A 19288-nucleotide genomic window follows, 5' to 3' on the forward strand; every position below is an offset into this window, starting at 1 on the left:
AAAATTAATAATAATTTAAAAAATACCACATTGTGGACTGTTGCTGTTGTAACAGCTGTTGCATCTTAAGGCAGCGATGGTGAGTGTCTCAGCTAATCTGTGGGAGTGGCTTTTGGTTTCGAATATGCTTCTAGTAGGCGCAAGATGGCGCTCAATAACGACCTCGGCAATGACCTAAGAAAGAATCATTCGTCAACATCATGCGCCCAAATACATACGAGGTGACTGTTTCATCTGGTGAAGTAATTTTAATTTATTTAGCATAGTGTATATATTTTTATAAATTGAGTTCAGTAATTTTGTCCCAAATCAGTATTCCAACCATTTTCATTGCTATCCAAATGTTATCCATATTTATTCACTTTTATCTGCATTCATCTTTATTTAAAACTATGCTTATTATTAATATCAATACAAAAGTATCTCTTTGAGTTTTTTTCTTAACTATTTTATATACGAATACAGCTAAAAATATTAGGTGTACTATATATAGACAGACAATTTTCAGATAAGCTAAATGAATCTTTTCAGTTTTAAGTTGATTCAAATTTATATTCTTCTTGACCTAAGATTTCTTATCACAATCAGCGTTGACATTATTTTACGACTTATGTATGTATTATGTAAAGTCTGTCGTATCAGCTATACATACATATGTACTTATTATCTGTTTATGTACATAAAAAATTGGAGCCAAGCTTCGGTTAAATGTTCAACATTCATTTTAGTCTGTTTTCCATCTGGATTGAGTGAGGTACTAGAAATCGAAAGAAATGGAATATTAATACGTATATGAAGTCCTGATACTGGCTATACATGAAAATTCCTTTTGCTACAGCAGCGAAGCATCGAGATTCTAGAGTTTAAATCGTGACGTGTTAAAAGTGATGATTCGCTGTATAATAAAATTAATAATAATAATAATACAATTAACTGTGTAAAACAGTAATTTAAATCAATTTTTGCTAAAGTGGATCTTTAAGTTTGTTCTTAAGTCTCTTTTGCCATAAATTTGAAAGTCAATGTGCATATAAAGCTAAGTCGTTAGACGATATATTTTCTCTAATCCAAGAAAAAAAACGTTATCCAAAGAGCCGAATCCTGCACCATGTGTATCCCAATCCCAATCCCAGCTCTATAAGTTTGAGAGCTGATTTGTTCTTCTAGCTCGCGATTTGATTGACATGACTTTAAGGTCATATTTTATCTCTGATACTTTGATGCGACTTTAAAGGATATTTTATGGAACGAAAGTATCAGGGTTGCATATATTATAATTCTGCTCATTTCGATTTCTAGCACTGCACTCAATCCAGATGAAACTAAACTCAAAACAACCATGATTCAAGATGTACTTAAAGAAGTTTTCGTTTGCGAATCTGAAACATATTATTGGTATGTATATAATATTATATATATATAGCTGTTATTTAGAATATTTGACATGTCAATAAGTTTCGATTTCTTTTAATAATAATTGGCTACTCAAATTTTTATTGATATTAATACTTTAGTGTTCAAGAAAAAACAAATCATTGACAAAATTCTATTTCTGGATTATTGAAAGACAAAAGAGTTTTTGTGACTAAAAAGAAATAATACAAAAATATTATTTATATATTAACGATGATAAGAAAGGCATTAAAAGTAGATTTTTAAATGATTTTCTAATATGTATTTACATTAAAATGATATTCCTTTAAAACTAATTTGCAGATAAACAAGTACAAATACTTTATCTATAACACTTGGACTTTTCATCATGTTATTAATGAGTATTTTGGATTCCATTCAATTGATTGAAGTTCAATTTTATCAAAGAGGTGAATATTAAACAAAAAAAGTTTCAAACTTGTAATGAATTAATAGATTATTTCTTTCTTTAATAGAATGAACAGTTCATTCCCTTGGCTAAGAGGATTTCTATAGGGACTGGGATACCTACATATGCCGCAGGGTTTGGATCTTTGGATGACGATCATTTTCCTTGTCTTAGAGAAAATTTACCGTCTAACGATTTAACAGCGCTACGAATTTTATATCCACATGGAAAGATTTGGTTGAACTATGTTATTAAGGGTAGTTTGAAAAACAATGACAAAGATGAGAATAGGCATTGAGGCAAATAATTATAATTTTATTATTCTTTGGTAGACTTTTCTTTGCAACAATTTCAGTGGAGTACTTATGAAGACTGAGGTTTTGAGATCTAATTAACTAATTGAATGATATATGATTGATGATTGGTTGATGTATTTTGATTTATTTGAAAAATGTTCAATATGTTTTATATTCTTGTTTTTATACTTCGGAACTGTTCGTCAAGTGAGAGACTTTTTAAATAGAATTTTACGTTCACGCTTTATAATAATATATATATAAAGTCAGAGATTTCTATGACAAACAGACAGAAGAGTTTTAAGAGGATAATTTGAAAATAAGCAACTCTTCACTATATTAAAGTTATAGAATGTTATGAGCAGAGTCCTTTTCTTTTGGCTTATGGATTTTATCCTCTGAATTAATTAATTACTAGAAATTGAATCAGAATAACAATCGACATCAATCTTGATCCTCGCTTAGTAAAAGTTTTTCTCATAAGAATGATCTACATAGAAGAATATATAAAAGTAAATGCATTTCTCTATCACCAGAATTGTCAATCAAATCGCAAATTAGAATAACAATGTAGTTCAAAAGTTGATTAATCGCAAATATAACAAAGTGAAATATCATTATAATAAAAAACTGATATTGTTAGTTTCCTAATATTAATATTTTTAAATAACAATATTGTGCACTTATGTAAATATGCCTAATTTGAAATTCATCATCATTTTGAGTTCTGTGCAAACTTTTAATCAAATAAATATTTATGAAACTATGACTGTCAAAAGATTATTTTGTAATTAAAAACCAATTAATAAACTGGATACTGTATTGTTGATTAAACCCGGCTTCATCAACTTGTTTTAATATTCGAAGAACATTTTTAACAAAAACTAAGAAAATTCGATTGTGGTGCAGCATCGACTTTCAACCAAAACAAGTAAGAAAATACTGAAAATATACCAAATGGTATATGCGGTATATCGATATGGCGCCACATTCAAAATAAACCATAGTCGGTACAATATACCAGATTGTCAGCCAAAATTACGCTTGTTATTCGATTTTTTTGATTTGCCGGGGCGGAAGGGGGAGTGGCAAAAATTTGAACCAAACTTGATCTGCGTGCAAACATAACAAATTATAAAAATTATAGCTCTATCTCTTATAGTCTCTGAGATCTAGGTGTTCATACGGACAGACGGAGAGACGGACAGACAGACAGACGGACATGGCTAGATCGTTTCGGCTGTTGACGCTGATCAAGAATATAAATACGCATCAAAAAAGTGGAGTTGAGATTGTTATTTATTATAGACATGTACATAAGCAGCTGGTGCGACTAGTGATGGCAACAAATTAATTAATCGATTATTGAATTATATGATTAATTGAAACCATACAATTATTAATTCCAATTAATCGAAGAAAAAAATAATCGATTAATCAATCGATTTCTTGGATTCTACGTATGTAACAATTTTTTATTTTTTTTATTTTTTAAATGTGAATGTAATGGAAATGCTACAAAAATAATAAACCAATATATAATTTATTTATTTAATACTGAATTAAATAATAATTATACGCAAAGTAATTAACCTACTTCTCTCTTCTGCCAGTACCGAAGTGGCAAAAGGAAGCAATACTGGCAAGCTATGTCACGTTGTTATAGCCTATTTCGACTGCACCCAAAACCTCTGTTTTTTCGGTTTCTTCCGTTCAGGTCGAGTGTTATGTTCGCCCCATGTAAAAAGCCATAAGAAAAAAGTCAGTTTTTCTACGTTCGCGAGTTACGTAGAAATAGCGATATTCTATTGATGTGACAATGAAAAAGAGTACACTACTAAACAAACAGTTGACATTTAAGTGCGCCAAGGTATGAAAATAGAAAAATAAAAAATTTATTTTGCTGTTTAAAGCACATATTTTATATTTTAGATGAGCCAAAAATCTCGCAAGCCATCAAGTGGCATCCACGAGGCTTTGTTGTTCGAGTTATGGGAGGAGAAATATAGTGTCTTCTTTGGCCAATCCACAAAGGCGCTCCACAAGGATGCCAAACTCCTCCCAATTAATTTGAAAAAATTCTTCTTACATAGGCCCAAACTGATGGCGATTTCTTTACTATTGGCAATGACCTATACTTCCTCCATTTCGTTAAAATCCTCATGAAAATCTTGCAATTTAAGAAAATTTTCCATTTGAATTGTTCGCTAACTCGTGTTTACATTTGAACAGCTGACATTTCAGAGCGGCCATATTGGGAAACTTACCGTTGCATATTTTTTTCGATCGTGCCAATGGAAACCCCAAAACTCTTTAGTTTTTTTGAGCTCAACAATCTGATCTTTCAATTTGTTTATTTTCTTTTTATTACCTCATAGAAGATTTTTATTCTTAATCTTACTCTCGATTATAATTTTATTTATTGTAGTGATGACAATGAAGTAATCTGCCAGGCATACGTCATCGGTTGAATGTTCATAATCAGCGTATCACGTATACGCCCAGTGTTAGCATGCTGACCTTTTTTGTGATAGAAACGGAAAGTGCGTTAGACAGCTGAGCAATTTATTTGTCCGCACTGGTTAATATTTTCGTATCATCATTTGAACACTCTTGAGAGGCAAACAGTCCGCCCAATACATTTGTGCGGATTTGCTGCCGTCCGTCACTGAGAATTGTCCATTCAAATTGCTGTATAAAAAGTTGATATTAGAGTTCAATCAATCGACAACACCATTACAACGATTTACCTAGATGCGCAACGATTGTACCACCATCCTCCACGATGAACCTTTGCACAATATTGACTCAACAAATCATTCTCGTTGTCGAACGTTGAGAATTTCATGCCTTCATGCCATCGTAAATTGTCGCGTGCGAAATGATCGTCTTTATCGCCAAAATATTGACCCAAACTGCTCAATGTATAATCTGTTTTCTTGCCGTCAACTTTAAAATTATCGTAGCTAACATATCGTATAATCCCATCGAAGTCTTCCATGCGAATCTTGAGTTGATAGCGTGTCGAGTACGTTAGTCGATGAATCTTCTCTAGGCCTAGAAAGAAATCTCCCTCAAAAGATCCAAAGCCTGCTACGTAAGTATTCCAATCGCGAAAGAAATTTTCTTTTCCATCTACTCTCTGTTGGATAACTATCCAATCTGTTTCACCTGTTATATGTTTATCGAAGAGGACATTAAATGAACCATAGTTAGGTACATATATTGAATGAATACTCGAAGTGTAACTATCTGAAATCCTTTTCTCATTTATCTTTAACATTTCGTTAGTTCTATTAAGCTCGCTAAAAGTATTTTCACATTTTAATAGCCTTTCATCCCTGTCACTTAATATCAATTTTACATCGTCTGTTATTTTTGAAATTTGAGTTAGTTTGTGAATAGATTCATTTTTAAATTCAATATTTCTTATAAGATCATCTATCTGACCTCTTAATTCTTTAATAACAATTTCGTTATTTTTATTCTGCAATTCATTTTTTTCAAGTTCACTTTTAATTTCTCGCGCATATTTTTCGTAGTACTTCACAACGTAATAATTATGTTGATTTGGCTCCGCAAGTAGACATTTCTGATGAATGGAAAATGATTTTAGTTTTAACACACACTGTATAATCTTTATCGAATATATTTATTCGCACCTCTAGATTGATTACTGCTCCTTCAAAGGATATTCCTTGAACAACCAGAACCAAGACTGAATATATCACAATTCTGATCATTCTGAAGTTTAGTGCTATACTAAATGCGTATCACAAACGCTCTAAACTTATGTAGCTTAAATGTAAACCAGTCGAATTTAAGCCTATGATTATCTATATACATGAGTGTGTTGAAACTGCACCAATCAAATCTACGCATTTATATATATAAGCAAGAATTTCCAAGAAGTTAAAAAGGTCAGTCTGCCTTGGCCTATCAGTTTTTGATAGCTACAACATAGAAATAATTGGATTTATTTTCGTGTTGCTAAGAGCATTCAAAACTTTGATTCGTGGAAAACCAGATCTCACTAAGTGTGCTCTATATATTTCTTTTATTGTCATTAATTTGCCTCCCAATATATACAGTGTAAACCATGTTGAATAAACAAAAAAACAATAAATACAAGAACAATATCAGCAGATTACGTATGCGCCATGTATCTGTGTTTTGTGTTATATTATATTTTATGTTACATTACATAAATTTAAAATATTCGCTTTTTTATTTTATATTTTACAGAAGAAGCAAAATTTCTCTCAAAACAAATATATTCTTTTATTGCGAATTTCCTCACTTTCTCTATCTCTCTCCGTCTTTGTCTCTCTCTCTACTCTTTTATTTATATGTTTATACCAGACATCGTCGTCAAGGGTGGCAATTTCGACACTCAACTTACACCCATAAATTTTTGAGTGCACTCACAAACCGAGTAAGAGATACACACTCACTCAAAATCATATGAGTACTGCGAGTGTGAGTGATTGTCATACTCATGCCTTTCTTGCATTTGCCTATTCGGCACCCGATCATTTTAGACACTCGGCATGGAAGTACACTGTATATATTGGGAGGCAAATTAATGACAATAAAAGAAATATATAGAGCACACTTAGTGAGATCTGGTTTTCCACGAATCAAAGTTTTGAATGCTCTTAGCAACACGAAAATAAATCTAATTATTTCTATGTTGTAGCTATTAAAAACTGATAGGCCAAGGCAGACTGACCTTTTTAACTTCTTGGAAATTCCTGCTTATATATATAAATGCGTAGATTTGATTGGTGCAGTTTCAACACAATTTCCAATTGGCAGAATAGTAGAAAAAAAACCCCAAGACTTCACACATGTATATAGATAATCATAGACTTAAATTCGACTGGTTTACATTTAAGCTACATAAGTTTAGAGCGTTTGTGATACGCATTTAGTATAGCACTAAACTTCAGAATGATCAGAATTGTGATATATTCAGTCTTGGTTCTGGTTGTTCAAGGAATATCCTTTGAAGGAGCAGTAATCAATCCAGAGGTGCGAATAAATATATTCGATAAAGATTATACAGAGTGTGTTAAAACTAAAATCATTTTCCATTCATCAGAAATGTCTACTTGCAGAGCCAAATCAACATAATTACTACGTTGTGAAGTACTACGAAAAATATGCGCGAGAAATTAAAAGTGAACTTGAAAAAAATGAATTGCAGAATAGAAATAACGAAATTGTTATTAAAGAATTGAGAGGTCAGATAGATGATCTTATAAGAAATATTGAATTTCAAAATGAATCTATTCACAAACTAACTCAAATTTCAAAAACAACAGACGATGTAATTTTGAAATTAAGTGTCAGGGATGAAAGGCTATTAAAATGTGAAAATAATTTTAGCGAGCTTAATAGAACTAACGAAATGTTAAAGATAAATGAGAAAAGGATTTCAGATAGTTACACTTCGAGTATTCATTCAATATATGTACCTAACTATGGTTCATTTGATGTGCTCTTCGAAAAACATATAACAGGTGAAACAGATTGGATAGTTATCCAACAGAGAGTAGATGGAATAGAAAATTTCGTTCGTGATTGGAATACTTACGTAGCAGGCTTTGGATCTTTTGAGGGAGATTTCTTTCTAGGCCTAGAGAAGATTCATCGACTAACGTACTCGACACGCTATCAACTCAAGATTCGCATGAAACACTTCAATGGGACAATACGATACGCTGACTACGATCATTTTAAAGTTGACGGCAAGAAAACAGACTATACATTGAGCAGTTTGGGTGAATTTTCTGGTGATGAAGATGCTGAACTCTGGCGCGGCGATAATTTGCGATGGCATGAAGGCTTGAAATTCTCAACGTTCGATAACGAGAATGATCTGTGGAATAAGGAGTGTGCACAGATTCATAAAGGAGGATGGTGGTACAATCATTGCACAGCTAGGTAAATCTTCATAATAGTTTCATTAATTGGCTGAACTCTAATATTTGTTTCTTGTACAGCAATTTAAATGGACAATACTCAATGCACGGCAGCAAATACACACAAATGTATTGGACACACTATGTGCCTCTTAAAAGTGTTCAAATGATGATACGAAAATATTAACCAGTGCGGACAAATAAATTGCTCAGCTGTCTAACGCACTTTCCGTTTCTATCACAAAAAAGGTCAGCATGCTGACACTGGGCGTATACGTGATACGCTGATTATGAACATTCAACCGATGACGTATGCCTGGCAGATTACTTCATTGTCAACACTACAATAAATAAAATTATAATCGAGAGTAAGATTAAGAATAAAAATCTTCTATGAGGTAATAAAAAGAAAATAAACAAATTGAAAGATCAGATTGTTGAGCTCAAAAAAACTAAAGAGTTTTGGGGTTTCCATTGGCACGATCGAAAAAAATATGCAACGGTAAGTTTCCCAATATGGCCGCTCTGAAATGTCAGCTGTTCAAATGTAAACACGAGTTAGCGAACAATTCAAATGGAAAATTTTCTTAAATTGCAAGATTTTCATGAGGATTTTAACGAAATGGAGGAAGTATAGGTCATTGCCAATAGTAAAGAAATCGCCATCAGTTTGGGCCTATGTAAGAAGAATTTTTTCAAATTAATTGGGAGGAGTTTGGCATCCTTGTGGAGCGCCTTTGTGGATTGGCCAAAGAAGACACTATATTTCTCCTCCCATAACTCGAACAACAAAGCCTCGTGGATGCCACTTGATGGCTTGCGAGATTTTTGGCTCATCTAAAATATAAAATATGTGCTTTAAACAGCAAAATAAATTTTTTATTTTTCTATTTTCATACCTTGGCGCACTTAAATGTCAACTGTTTGTTTAGTAGTGAACTCTTTTTCATTGTCACATCAATAGAATATCGCTATTTCTACGTAACTCGCGAACGTAGAAAAACTGACTTTTTTCTTATGGCTTTTTACATGGGGCGAACATAACACTCGACCTGAACGGAAGAAACCGAAAAAACAGAGGTTTTGGGTGCAGTCGAAATAGGCTATAACAACGTGACATAGCTTGCCAGTATTGCTTCCTTTTGCCACTTCGGTACTGGCAGAAGAGAGAAGTAGGTTAATTACTTTGCGTATAATTATTATTTAATTCAGTATTAAATAAATAAATTATATATTGGTTTATTATTTTTGTAGCATTTCCATTACATTCACATGTAAAAAAAAAAAAACCAAAATTGTTACATACGTAGAATTCAAGAAATCGATTGATTAATCGATTATTTTTGTTTTCTTCGATTAATTGGAATTAATAATTGCATGGATTCAATTAATCATAGAATTCAATAATCGATTAATTAATTTGTTGCCATCACTAGTCGCACCAGCTGCTTATGTATTGTACATGTCTATAATAAATAACAATCTCTACTCCACTTTTTTGATGCGTATGTAGTAAGTATATAAATTTAGTATATCTACATATATATTTTCATTAAAAATTACCATTTTTGGGCTGTTAATTTGACTAAGATTTGATGCTTTAAAATTTCGTCGAACTTTTGTTGTATTTTATTTAAAACATATTATATGTTTTCACAAGTAGATTTCTATAGTTAATGGTTGATACGTATTTAAATTAACATATGTAATTATAAGTAGTTTATAAATACGTATAGCCATGATTTTCCCAAGGAATATCCTTTGCGACAGCAACAGTTAATGGAAGGGTAAATACATATAATATATTCTTTGAGATACATACAGTTTACAGTGTCTGTTAAAAGAGAATTCTTTTCATCTTGTTAGACTTGCCAATCAAATCGTAAATTTGAGGAACAATTCATCCTACATAATTTAGTATATTTTAGTGTTATAAATTCGGTATATTTTAATAATAATTCCGTACTGTTTTGCTTTTATCTAAAATCATTAGCGGATATTTCACATATTCCTTTTTTCTGAAAGTTTTTTTGTGATCGAATTAAAATTATTGAAGTTATGTAAGAAATACTTTGGTATGGGAAATAATGTCCACTGCAATAAGATCTTATTAGCTTCGGCTGTCAATCTGGTATATATTGTTCTCTATGGTATAATTTAAATGCAGTTAAATCTATATATCAAGTATATGATTCGGTATATTTTAGTATTTTTGCGTTCTGCTATTATTAAAAATGATTAGCGGGTATCTCACAGTCGAGCACACTTGACCACCGCTTTCACACTTGTTTTATATTGTGACAAAAATAGACTGACCTTATGTGTAGTTGAGAATGTTATCTGTCCTATTCACATGCACTGAAAAACTTTTTGGGTTGGATTCACTGATATGCAACTAGCTTCAAATTTCAGCTGCATATATACACGGTCTTTTCTTTTTTACACAGATCTCTTTTTAGCTGAGCTCTTCAGTGAGTCTTTATTAGTCAATTAGTATAGCACGTCAATTCACTATGAACAGAGTTGTAATCTTGATTGTGGTTGCTCAAGGAGTGTCCTTTGCAGGATCAACAATTTCTTAGAAAGTAATAATAAACAAATACAAATACATATAGTAAAGAGTGCGTGTTAAAATTAAAATCGTTTTCCCTTTATCAGACATGTGAATCAACTCGTCAACTGGAAGAACAATGCAGCACATATTCGTATTCAGTTTTAAAGCCAATGCTGGATTATTTGCGACATGTTAGAGAAGAACTAGATAGAAATGAATTGATGAATAGGGAAATTCAAGAATTAAGAGCCAATCGGGATTATAACAACGGGATCATTAAAGAATTAAGAAATCAAATTGAATTTCAAAAAGAAACTATTCAAAAGCTTACCGATATTTCAAAAATAACAGATGATTTAATTTTGAAAGTGAGCAATAGGAATGAAAGGGTATTAAAATGTGAAAATAATTTCAGTGAGCTTAAAAATACTTTTATTGAAAAGAATGAAACGCTATCGATATGTGAAAATAAATTCAATGTGCTTAATAAAACATTTATAGAAACGAATGAGAGTCTAGTAAATTGGGAAAATAATTTCAATGAGCTTAATGAGACATTTATTGAGCAGAATAATGAGTTGTTAAAGCAAAGAAAAGACTTACAAATGTGCAAAACAGATAACCAAATGTTAAAGATAAATGAGAAAAGGATTTCAGATAGTTACACTTCGAGTATTCGTTCAGTAAATGTACCTGACTATGGTTCATTCGATGTGTTCTTCAATAATAAGACAGCTGAAAAAGACTGGATAGTAATCCAACAGAGAGTAGATGGAAAAGAAAATTTCTTTCGCGATTGGAATACTTACGTAGCAGGCTTTGGATCTTTTGAGGGAGATTTCTTTCTAGGCCTAGAGAAGATTCATCGACTAACGTACTCGACACGCTATCAACTCATGATTCGCGTGGAATACTTCAATGAGACTATACGATACGTTGGCTACGATAATTTTAAAGTTGACGGCAAGAAAACAGACTATACATTGAGCAGTTTGGGTCAATATTCTGGCGATAAAGACGATCAATTCGCACGCAACAATTTACGATGGCACGAAGGCATGAAATTCTCAACGTTCGACAACGAGAATGATTTGTGGAATAAGGAGTGTGCACAGGTTCATCGTGGGGGATGGTGGTACAATCGTTGCACATCTAGGTAAATCGTTGTAATGCTTTTGAGGATTGATATAATATCAACTTTTTATACAGCAATTTGAATGGAGAATTCTCAGTGACGGACGGCAGCAAATTCGCACAAATGTATTGGGCAGACTATTTGCCCCTGAAGAATGTTCAAATGATGATACGAAAATATAAACCTTTGTAACAAAGTGAATTACAAAATATGCTGTCGATTATACTTGTATCAGCTGTATCACAAAAAAAGTCAGCATGCTGACACTGGGCGTATACGTGATATGCTGATTATGAACATTCAACCGATGACGTATGCCTGGCAGATTACTTCATTGTCAACACTACAATAAATAAAATTATAATCGAGAGTAAGATTAAGAATAAAAATCTTCTATGAAGTAATAAAGAGAAAAAAAACAAATTGAAAGATCAGATTGTTGAACTCAAGAAAACTAAAGAATTTCAAGATGACAATATTTTTAAACTATGTATATGAATTATATACATAAGCTTAATAAAAATCTTCTTAAATATAACGATAAAAACTGAAAACATTTGTCTTTTGAAATTGTTATATTATATAATGATTTATTAACTGCGTGAATCTGACCAGAAATCAAACTTTCGAAATTATTATGAAAAAATCTCTTAAGTAGAAATAATGATTATTAAATTTGTGTATATAATATATATATAATACCTAAGAGACAACCACTTGATACCATATTATGTGTAACCTCTGACAGTGTACAATAAGAAATCGCTATGGAGATAATCATTATGAAAAAATGTGATAGTTCAAGGGAAACTGACCTTATCTGTCGCATCCGCTGCTTATGTTCATGTCTACAATACATAACAATCCCTACTCCACTCTTTATTTGATGTGTATGTAGTAAGTATATAAATTTAGTATATACATTGATAATAATGATTTGAAATTATCAAATTTCGTATAACATTTGTTGTACTTTATTTAAAATATACACATACAGCTCTTTAATATGCAATAAACAAGTAATGAAGCTACAGTCGAGTGTGATCGACTGTGAGATACTCGAATGTTACGAATAAATTTATTTTCTAAAAGTACAATTTAGGTTTTACATTTATATTGTACTGTGTCTCTCTATCGAATGTGGTGAGCAAGTTTTCATGTACATACATAAGTATGCCTAGTAAGCCACACCGGAGACCTCTTCGATCCAGTCCAAGTGGGCGGTGACTCTAGTGAAACCAGCTGGAGCCACCGAAGTGCAGCTACTTGCATCGCTGAACGATGTGACGCCAATCAGAGTTGGCTCCTCACCCATGGTGACCAGTGGACCACCGGAGTCGCCATCGCATATGGATCGACCCTCGGGTGTGTCGACGCACAAAACGCTCGCTGGAAGACGTCCGTAGCTGCGAGAACAGCGCTGATTGCTGATGATGCGCAGATCGACGCACTGCAGCCACTCGGGTAGAGGACTGCCATCGCTTGTGCTGCCCCAGCCGCATGTGGTGGCCATCTCATCCACATAGCTCTTGCTCCGCTCGGCGATCGCTGGCAATGCCACCTTATTGACCAGCGACCAATAATCCACATGCGGTGTGCGTATCAGGGCGATGTCATTGCCAATGCTCTGCGGCCATTCGGGATGCTGAATAATCTGCTCGGCACTCACATTCACGCTGAACAGCGCCTGAGTGCGCCTCGTGGCGCCATAGAAGATTGTCGCCCCGTCCATGTCGTCGGTGCAATGGGCGGCGGTCAGCACCCAGTTGTGGTGTATAATGGAGCCCCCACACCAGCTGCCCGCCGCCCCCGCTCGCATCAGCAGGCCGACAATGTAGGGCGCTTGACCCAATGTCGCCGGATATCCATTCGTTATAATATGATCGAAGTGCTCCACAAGGCTGAGCGCGGGGGGCGCAGCTTCGACGATTGCTGAGACCAGTAGAAACACGATCCACATTCTCAAAGTGCAGGTTCAAGTGCAACAAGTGCTTCCGCTTTTTATTTTATTGCTCCCTTAAGGCGCTGCACCAATTATGCTAATTAGCATCATTAACGAAACTGAGAGCGTCTAATGGCTTTGTAGATTAGCAATGCAAATGCAAGTAGTCAATAAAGATTACCTCAGAGAACTGTTTGCGTTATCTCTTTTATAAATTACATTATTATTAGTTTGAATTTCAATTATAGAAAGCACTGATAAGACTACTCTACAATTATCATCTCGATTCTCTTACGCAATTTACGCTTTTTACACTCACTCTGAATCTATTTATTTATTTATAATCATATTATTATTATTATAAAGATAAGTGTCTGCAAATAAGTGTCTTTTCCTGACTCCTTTCCTTACAAAAAGACTCAGAGAGCAACCGATATATTGGTTCTTGAATGAGATCGGGTGTTCCAAGACCGTTTTATCGTGTTCAGTGAAGCAAAAAGGCAAGCAAATCGTTAAGGGTCTGTTTTGCAGACGAAATATATTAATTGCAACAACAACGAAAGTAAATGTGAAGACCGTTTGCGTTGAGTTTTTCATTGAATCGGTCTCTTGCTGACTCTCATTGTGCGAATGTTTCTCGTTCCGATCTTTACGCACTGCTCATTGAAAGAGCTCAACGAAAAGCGCTCAACAGAAAACATAAATGGAGACAGCAAGAGTCTCTTGCTCAGAGCGAGAGCGAAAGAGTATGAACTTTTTCGGTTGTGCTCGCAACGGGAGCTCAAAAGAAAAACGATCGATAGTTATTTGCGAGCTAGAGTATTATAGAATATATTGCGCAACACTCACAGATTGTTCACAGTTCATAAAGGTACCATTCATATACTTCAAATAATCTTCACTCAAAAAAGGCTGCACAATTTTTGTGTTTGAGCAGACAACAAATAGAGTAAAGGGTCTATTGAAGTCAAAACTTGACTATAGATTTCTAATATTATTTTACTCTGTATCAGTAAAGAGTTCATTAGCATGTTAACCCTAGCGTATACGTAATACGCGCATTGAGCTTCAACTTTGTAGTAATTTTCAATGCTACGTATGACATTCTATTAATATTAAGGAAATAGAAATAGCAAGTTTAGGGCGAAATGCTATTCAAAAAATTTTATTTTCTACGTAACTTTCTCAAAATAGCAAAAATTCGACAGCGCTTCATCAAATATTTGTTATTCATGATTCGTCATATTATTTTTTCAAACATTTTAGTTTTCGAGATAAACCAAAAAAAGAGAGATTTGAATATAATAGAATAATAAAAGTGAATAAATGTATGTCCAAACACTATTGTTAAAAGATTTAGGTGAAAATGGTTTTTAACTATCAGTTTTATTATTAATTTTTTGGATTTTAACTAATAACAATGCAAATACAATTAAGAATGTTAGAGTCGAGTGTGATCGACTGTGAGATACCCGGTACACATTGTCAATCAAAACAAAACAGTGCTGTATTATTCTTAAAATATACCAAAATATTATACTAAAAAATACCGTCGGCAAAAAGTAGAGCTTTAACTCTTATATTCTCTCAGATCCAGAGTTTTATACGGACAGACAAACGGACATGGCTTTATCGTTTCGGTCGTTGACGCTGATCAAGAATATATATACTTTTTGGACTCCTGCCTCTTACATATATTGAATATTGCCTGTTGACACACGCGTATACTTAATTCTATTTATACAATTAACAAGTAAGAAAGTTACAGTCGAGTGTGCTCGACTGTGAGATACCCGCTACCCATTTTTAATAAAGGCAAAATATTGCGGTATCATTTTCAAAATATACCGAAAATACTAAAAAAAATACTAAAAATATACCAAATGGTATGTTTGGTATATCGATACAGCACACCATTCAAAATATACCATAGACGACACAATGTACCAGATTGTCGGCCAAAGCAACTCAGACCCCTAGTAAGTAGGCGTTTTTGCCCATACAAAAGTATTTCTTTAATAACTTCCACAATTTTTATCTGATCACAACCAAATTTTCAGGAATCAAAACTACTACAGTAATTATTGTATATACCAAAATTCGTAGCTCTAGCTTTAAAATTACACTTGTTATTCGATTTTTTTGATTTGCGGGGGCGGAAGTGGGCGTGGCCAAAATTTGAAACAAACTTGATCTGCGTGCAAACATAACAAATGCTGTCGAAAAAAAATTATAGCTCTATCTCTTATAGTCTCTGAGATCTAGGTGTTCATACGGACGGACGGACAGACACACAGACACACAGACGGACAGACGGACAGACGGACATGGCTATATCGTCTCGGCTGTTGACGCTGATCAAGAATATATATACTTTATAGGGTCGGAGATGCCTCCTTCTACCTGTTACATACATTTCCTGCCGGCACAAAGTTATAATACCCTTCTATCCTATGGGTAGCGGGTATAAAAATATCAGCTGACAATTTTGATGTTCTTATCAAGCACTTAAACAAATCCAATAATTTTTATACCCGCTACCCATAGGGTAGAAGGGTATTATAACTTTGTGCCGGCAGGAAATGTATGTAACAGGTAGAAGGAGGCATCTCCGACCCTATAAAGTATATATATTCTTGATCAGCGTCAACAGCCGAGACGATATAGCCATGTCCGTCTGTCCGTCCGTCCGTCTGTCCGTCTGTCCGTATGAACACCTAGATCTCAGAGACTATAAGAGATAGAGCTATAATTTTTTTTCGACAGCATTTGTTATGCTTGCACGCAGATCAAGTTTGTTTCAAATTTTTGCCACGCCTACTTCCGCCCCTGCAAATCAAAAAAATCGAATAACAAGCGTAATTTTAAAGCTAGAGATACGAATTTTGGTATATACAGTAATAACTATAGTAGTTATGATCCCTGAAAATTTGGTTGCGATCAGAAAAAAATTGTGGAAGGTTTTAAAGAAATACTTTTGTATGGGCAAAAACGCCTACTTACTAGGGGTCTGAGTTGCTTTGGCTGACAATCTGGTATATTGTGCCGTCTATGGTATATTTTGAATGCGGTACTATATCGATATACCACATATACCATTTGGTATATTTTAAGTATTTTTGCAGTAATTTGGTATATTTTGAGAATAATACCGCAAAATATATTGCTTTTATTCAAAATGGGTAGCGGGTATCTCACAGTCGAGTACACTCGACTGTAGCTTTCTTACTTGTTTTATATTGTGACAAAAATAGACTGACCTTATGTGTATTTGTGAATATAATCTGTCGTATTCGCTATTTATTTAATACATAACATATGATATGTACATGCACATGCACTGAAGTAAGCTTTCGGCTTGGTCTGAATCACTGATATGCTTCAAATTTCAGCTGTATGTACATATGTATGTATATGTACACAGTCTTTTCTTGTATACACACATCTCTTTTTAGCTGAGCTATTCAGTGAGTTTTTGACATTCAATTAGTAAAGCACTTGAATTCCCAATGAGCAGAATTGTAATATATTCAGCCTTGATTGTGATTGCTCAAGGAGTGTCCTTTGCAGAAGTAATAATAAACAAATACAAATACATATAGTAAAGAGTGCGTGTTAAAATTAAAATCGTTTCCCTTTTATCAGACATGTGAATCAACTCGTCAACTGGAAGAACAATGCAGCACATATTCGTATTCAGTTTTAAAGCCAATGCTGGATTATTTGCGACATGTTAGAAAAGAACTAGATAGAAATGAATTGATGAATAGGGAAATTCAAGAATTAAGAGCCAATCGGGATTATAACAACGGGATCATTAAAGAATTAAGAAATCAAATTGAATTTCAAAAGGAAATTATTCGAAAGTTTATTGATATTTCAAAAAGAACAGATAGTTGTGATGATTTAAGTTTGAAAGTAAGTGATAGGACCAAAATGCTATTAAAATGTGAACATGATTTCAAAGAACTTAATAAAACTTTTGTTGAAAAAAGTGACAGTCTAGTTAAGTTGGAAAATAAGTTCAATGTGCATAATAAAACATTTATTGCAAATAATGATAGGTTATTAAAATGTGAAAATAATTTCAGTGAGCTTAAAAATACTTTTATTGAAAAGAATGATAGTCTAGTAAAGTTGAAAAATAATTTCAATGAGCTTAATGAAAAGTATCTTGAAAAGAATAAAGGGATATTCAAATGTGAAAATAAATTCAACGAGCTTAATAAAACATTTATAAGAACGAATGAGAGTCTTGTAAATTGGGAAAATAAATTCAATGAGCTTAATAAATCATATGTTGAGCAGAATAATGAGTTGTTAAAGCAAAGAAAGGACTTACAAATGTGCAAAACAGATAACGAAATGTTAAAGACAAATGAGAAAAGGATTTCCGATAGTTACACTTCGAGTATTCGTTCAATAAATGTACCTGACTATGATTCATTCGATGTGTTGTTCGATAATAAGACAGCTGAAAAAGACTGGATAGTAATCCAGCAAAGAATAGATGGTAAAGAAGATTTTTATCGCGATTGGAATACTTACGTATCAGGCTTTGGATCTTTTGAGGGAGATTTCTTTCTAGGCCTAGAGAAGATTCATCGACTAACGTACTCGACACGCTATCAACTCCTGATTCGCGTGGAATACTTCAATGGAACAATACGATACGCTGGCTACGATAATTTCAAAGTTGACGGCAATGAAACGGACTACACATTGAGGAGTTTGGGTAAATTTTCTGGAGATAACGACGGTCAACCTTGGGAAGGCGACAATTTACGACATCAGGAAGGCATGAAATTCTCAACTTTTGACCGCGATAATGATCGGTGGGATTACGATTGTGCAAAATATCATAAAGCAGGATGGTGGCACAATTATTGCACAGTGAGGTACATCTTCGAAATAGTTTTATTAATTGGCTGAAATCTAATATTTTTTCTTGTACAGCAATTTAAATGGATTATACTCAGTGGAGTACGGCACCAAATACACGCTAATGTCTTGGTCAAACTTTACGCCTCTCAAGAGTGTTCAAATGATGATTCGAAAATATCAACCATTGTAAGCAAAAGCTTTTAATTAAACGATACCTTATTTTCTAATTTAATGCCCATATAAATTGCACTTTTATTTGCTCATAGAGCTCCTATCAGAGCTTGACACTGTGCGTATACGTGATGTGCTTATTACGAATATTAAATAAATGAGCATGATGATGACGACGCAACAATTTTTTAAAGCTTTGCAGCCTTTAATGGATTTTAACCTTTCGACTTTCAAGAGATAACTCTTTAGCAAAAAAAAACAAAAACAAAATGAATCAAATAATATGCTGCAGATAATCTCTATGAGAAAAATTGACAGCCTAAAATAGGTTTGGAGCTAGAAATATAATTTGTCAGCTTTGACTTACAGGAATTATTTAGATTGATGAGCAATATAATTCTGTTAGTTTTTGATTATGTTTCTTTCGCATAAACGTAAATAAAATTTACTCAAATTTATTTTGGTTTAACTACACGAATCTGAAGCGAGTCAAAATATAAATCAATATAATTAAATTTATCAGCAATTGATCTGATGACAATCTTATACAATGTGAT

The 19288-nt window shown here is 33.4% G+C and overlaps 5 protein-coding genes across 7 annotated transcripts in view; 2 read left to right on the plus strand and 3 right to left on the minus strand.

Moving 5' to 3' along the window:
• Nucleotides 1-4494: 4494 nt before the first annotated feature.
• Nucleotides 4495-5402, minus strand: LOC133844675 (angiopoietin-related protein 2-like). The gene is made up of 2 exons (XM_062278762.1): nt 4869-5402; nt 4495-4809 (listed from the first exon to the last, which is right to left on the minus strand). The coding sequence occupies exons 1-2, from the start codon at nt 5399-5401 to the stop codon at nt 4701-4703; spliced, it is 642 nt and encodes a 213-aa protein (XP_062134746.1). The 5' UTR covers nt 5402; the 3' UTR covers nt 4495-4700.
• A 2111-nt stretch (nt 5403-7513) lies between these two features.
• Nucleotides 7514-11975, plus strand: LOC133845181 (angiopoietin-related protein 1-like). Of its 3 annotated transcripts, none has more exons than XM_062279559.1 (2): nt 7514-8067; nt 11809-11975. In XM_062279559.1, the coding sequence occupies exons 1-2, from the start codon at nt 7532-7534 to the stop codon at nt 11924-11926; spliced, it is 654 nt and encodes a 217-aa protein (XP_062135543.1). In that variant the 5' UTR covers nt 7514-7531; the 3' UTR covers nt 11927-11975. The 3 variants fall into 3 exon arrangements, with proteins under 3 accessions (XP_062135543.1, XP_062135542.1, XP_062135541.1); XM_062279558.1 differs by lacking the exon at nt 11809-11975 and adding an exon at nt 8127-8471 and having other exon boundaries at nt 7515-8067; XM_062279557.1 differs by lacking the exon at nt 7514-8067 and adding an exon at nt 10991-11755 and having other exon boundaries at nt 11809-11948.
• A 912-nt stretch (nt 11976-12887) lies between these two features.
• LOC133842285 (serine protease 1-like) lies at nt 12888-13728 on the minus strand. Its single transcript, XM_062275325.1, has one exon. The coding sequence runs from the start codon at nt 13692-13694 to the stop codon at nt 12912-12914; it is 783 nt and encodes a 260-aa protein (XP_062131309.1). The 5' UTR covers nt 13695-13728; the 3' UTR covers nt 12888-12911.
• A 2524-nt stretch (nt 13729-16252) lies between these two features.
• Nucleotides 16253-19288, minus strand: part of LOC133845021 (fibrinogen-like protein 1) — a 199035-nt gene continuing 195999 nt past the window's right edge. The window contains exon 4 of the mRNA XM_062279349.1: nt 16253-16293. The gene's annotated coding sequence lies outside the window, so the exon portion shown is untranslated. The remainder of the gene's footprint in view (nt 16294-19288) is intronic.
• Nucleotides 17163-18949, plus strand: LOC133844884 (angiopoietin-related protein 7-like). The gene is made up of 2 exons (XM_062279158.1): nt 17163-18574; nt 18633-18949. Exons 1-2 carry the CDS (start codon nt 17388-17390, stop codon nt 18748-18750), a joined length of 1305 nt encoding a protein of 434 aa, XP_062135142.1. The 5' UTR covers nt 17163-17387; the 3' UTR covers nt 18751-18949.

The sequence above is a fragment of the Drosophila sulfurigaster genome, chromosome 3, assembly GCF_023558435.1.
Source record: "Drosophila sulfurigaster albostrigata strain 15112-1811.04 chromosome 3, ASM2355843v2, whole genome shotgun sequence".
In the NCBI taxonomy this organism is placed as follows: Eukaryota; Metazoa; Arthropoda; class Insecta; order Diptera; family Drosophilidae; genus Drosophila; species Drosophila sulfurigaster.

Coding starts and splice junctions, on each gene's coding strand:
- LOC133844884 (XM_062279158.1), top strand. CDS start 17,388: ATGCTGGATTATTTGCGACATGTTAGAAAAGAACTAGATAGAAATGAA. Junction 18,575..18,632: donor CACAATTATTGCACAGTGAG/GTACATCTTCGA, acceptor TTTCTTGTACAG/CAATTTAAATGGATTATACT.
- LOC133845181 (XM_062279557.1), top strand. CDS start 11,205: ATGTGCAAAACAGATAACCAAATGTTAAAGATAAATGAGAAAAGGATT. Junction 11,756..11,808: donor TACAATCGTTGCACATCTAG/GTAAATCGTTGT, acceptor CTTTTTATACAG/CAATTTGAATGGAGAATTCT.
- LOC133842285 (XM_062275325.1), bottom strand. CDS start 13,694: ATGTGGATCGTGTTTCTACTGGTCTCAGCAATCGTCGAAGCTGCGCCC.
- LOC133844675 (XM_062278762.1), bottom strand. CDS start 5,401: ATGTTAAAGATAAATGAGAAAAGGATTTCAGATAGTTACACTTCGAGT. Junction 4,810..4,868: donor TACAATCGTTGCGCATCTAG/GTAAATCGTTGT, acceptor CTTTTTATACAG/CAATTTGAATGGACAATTCT.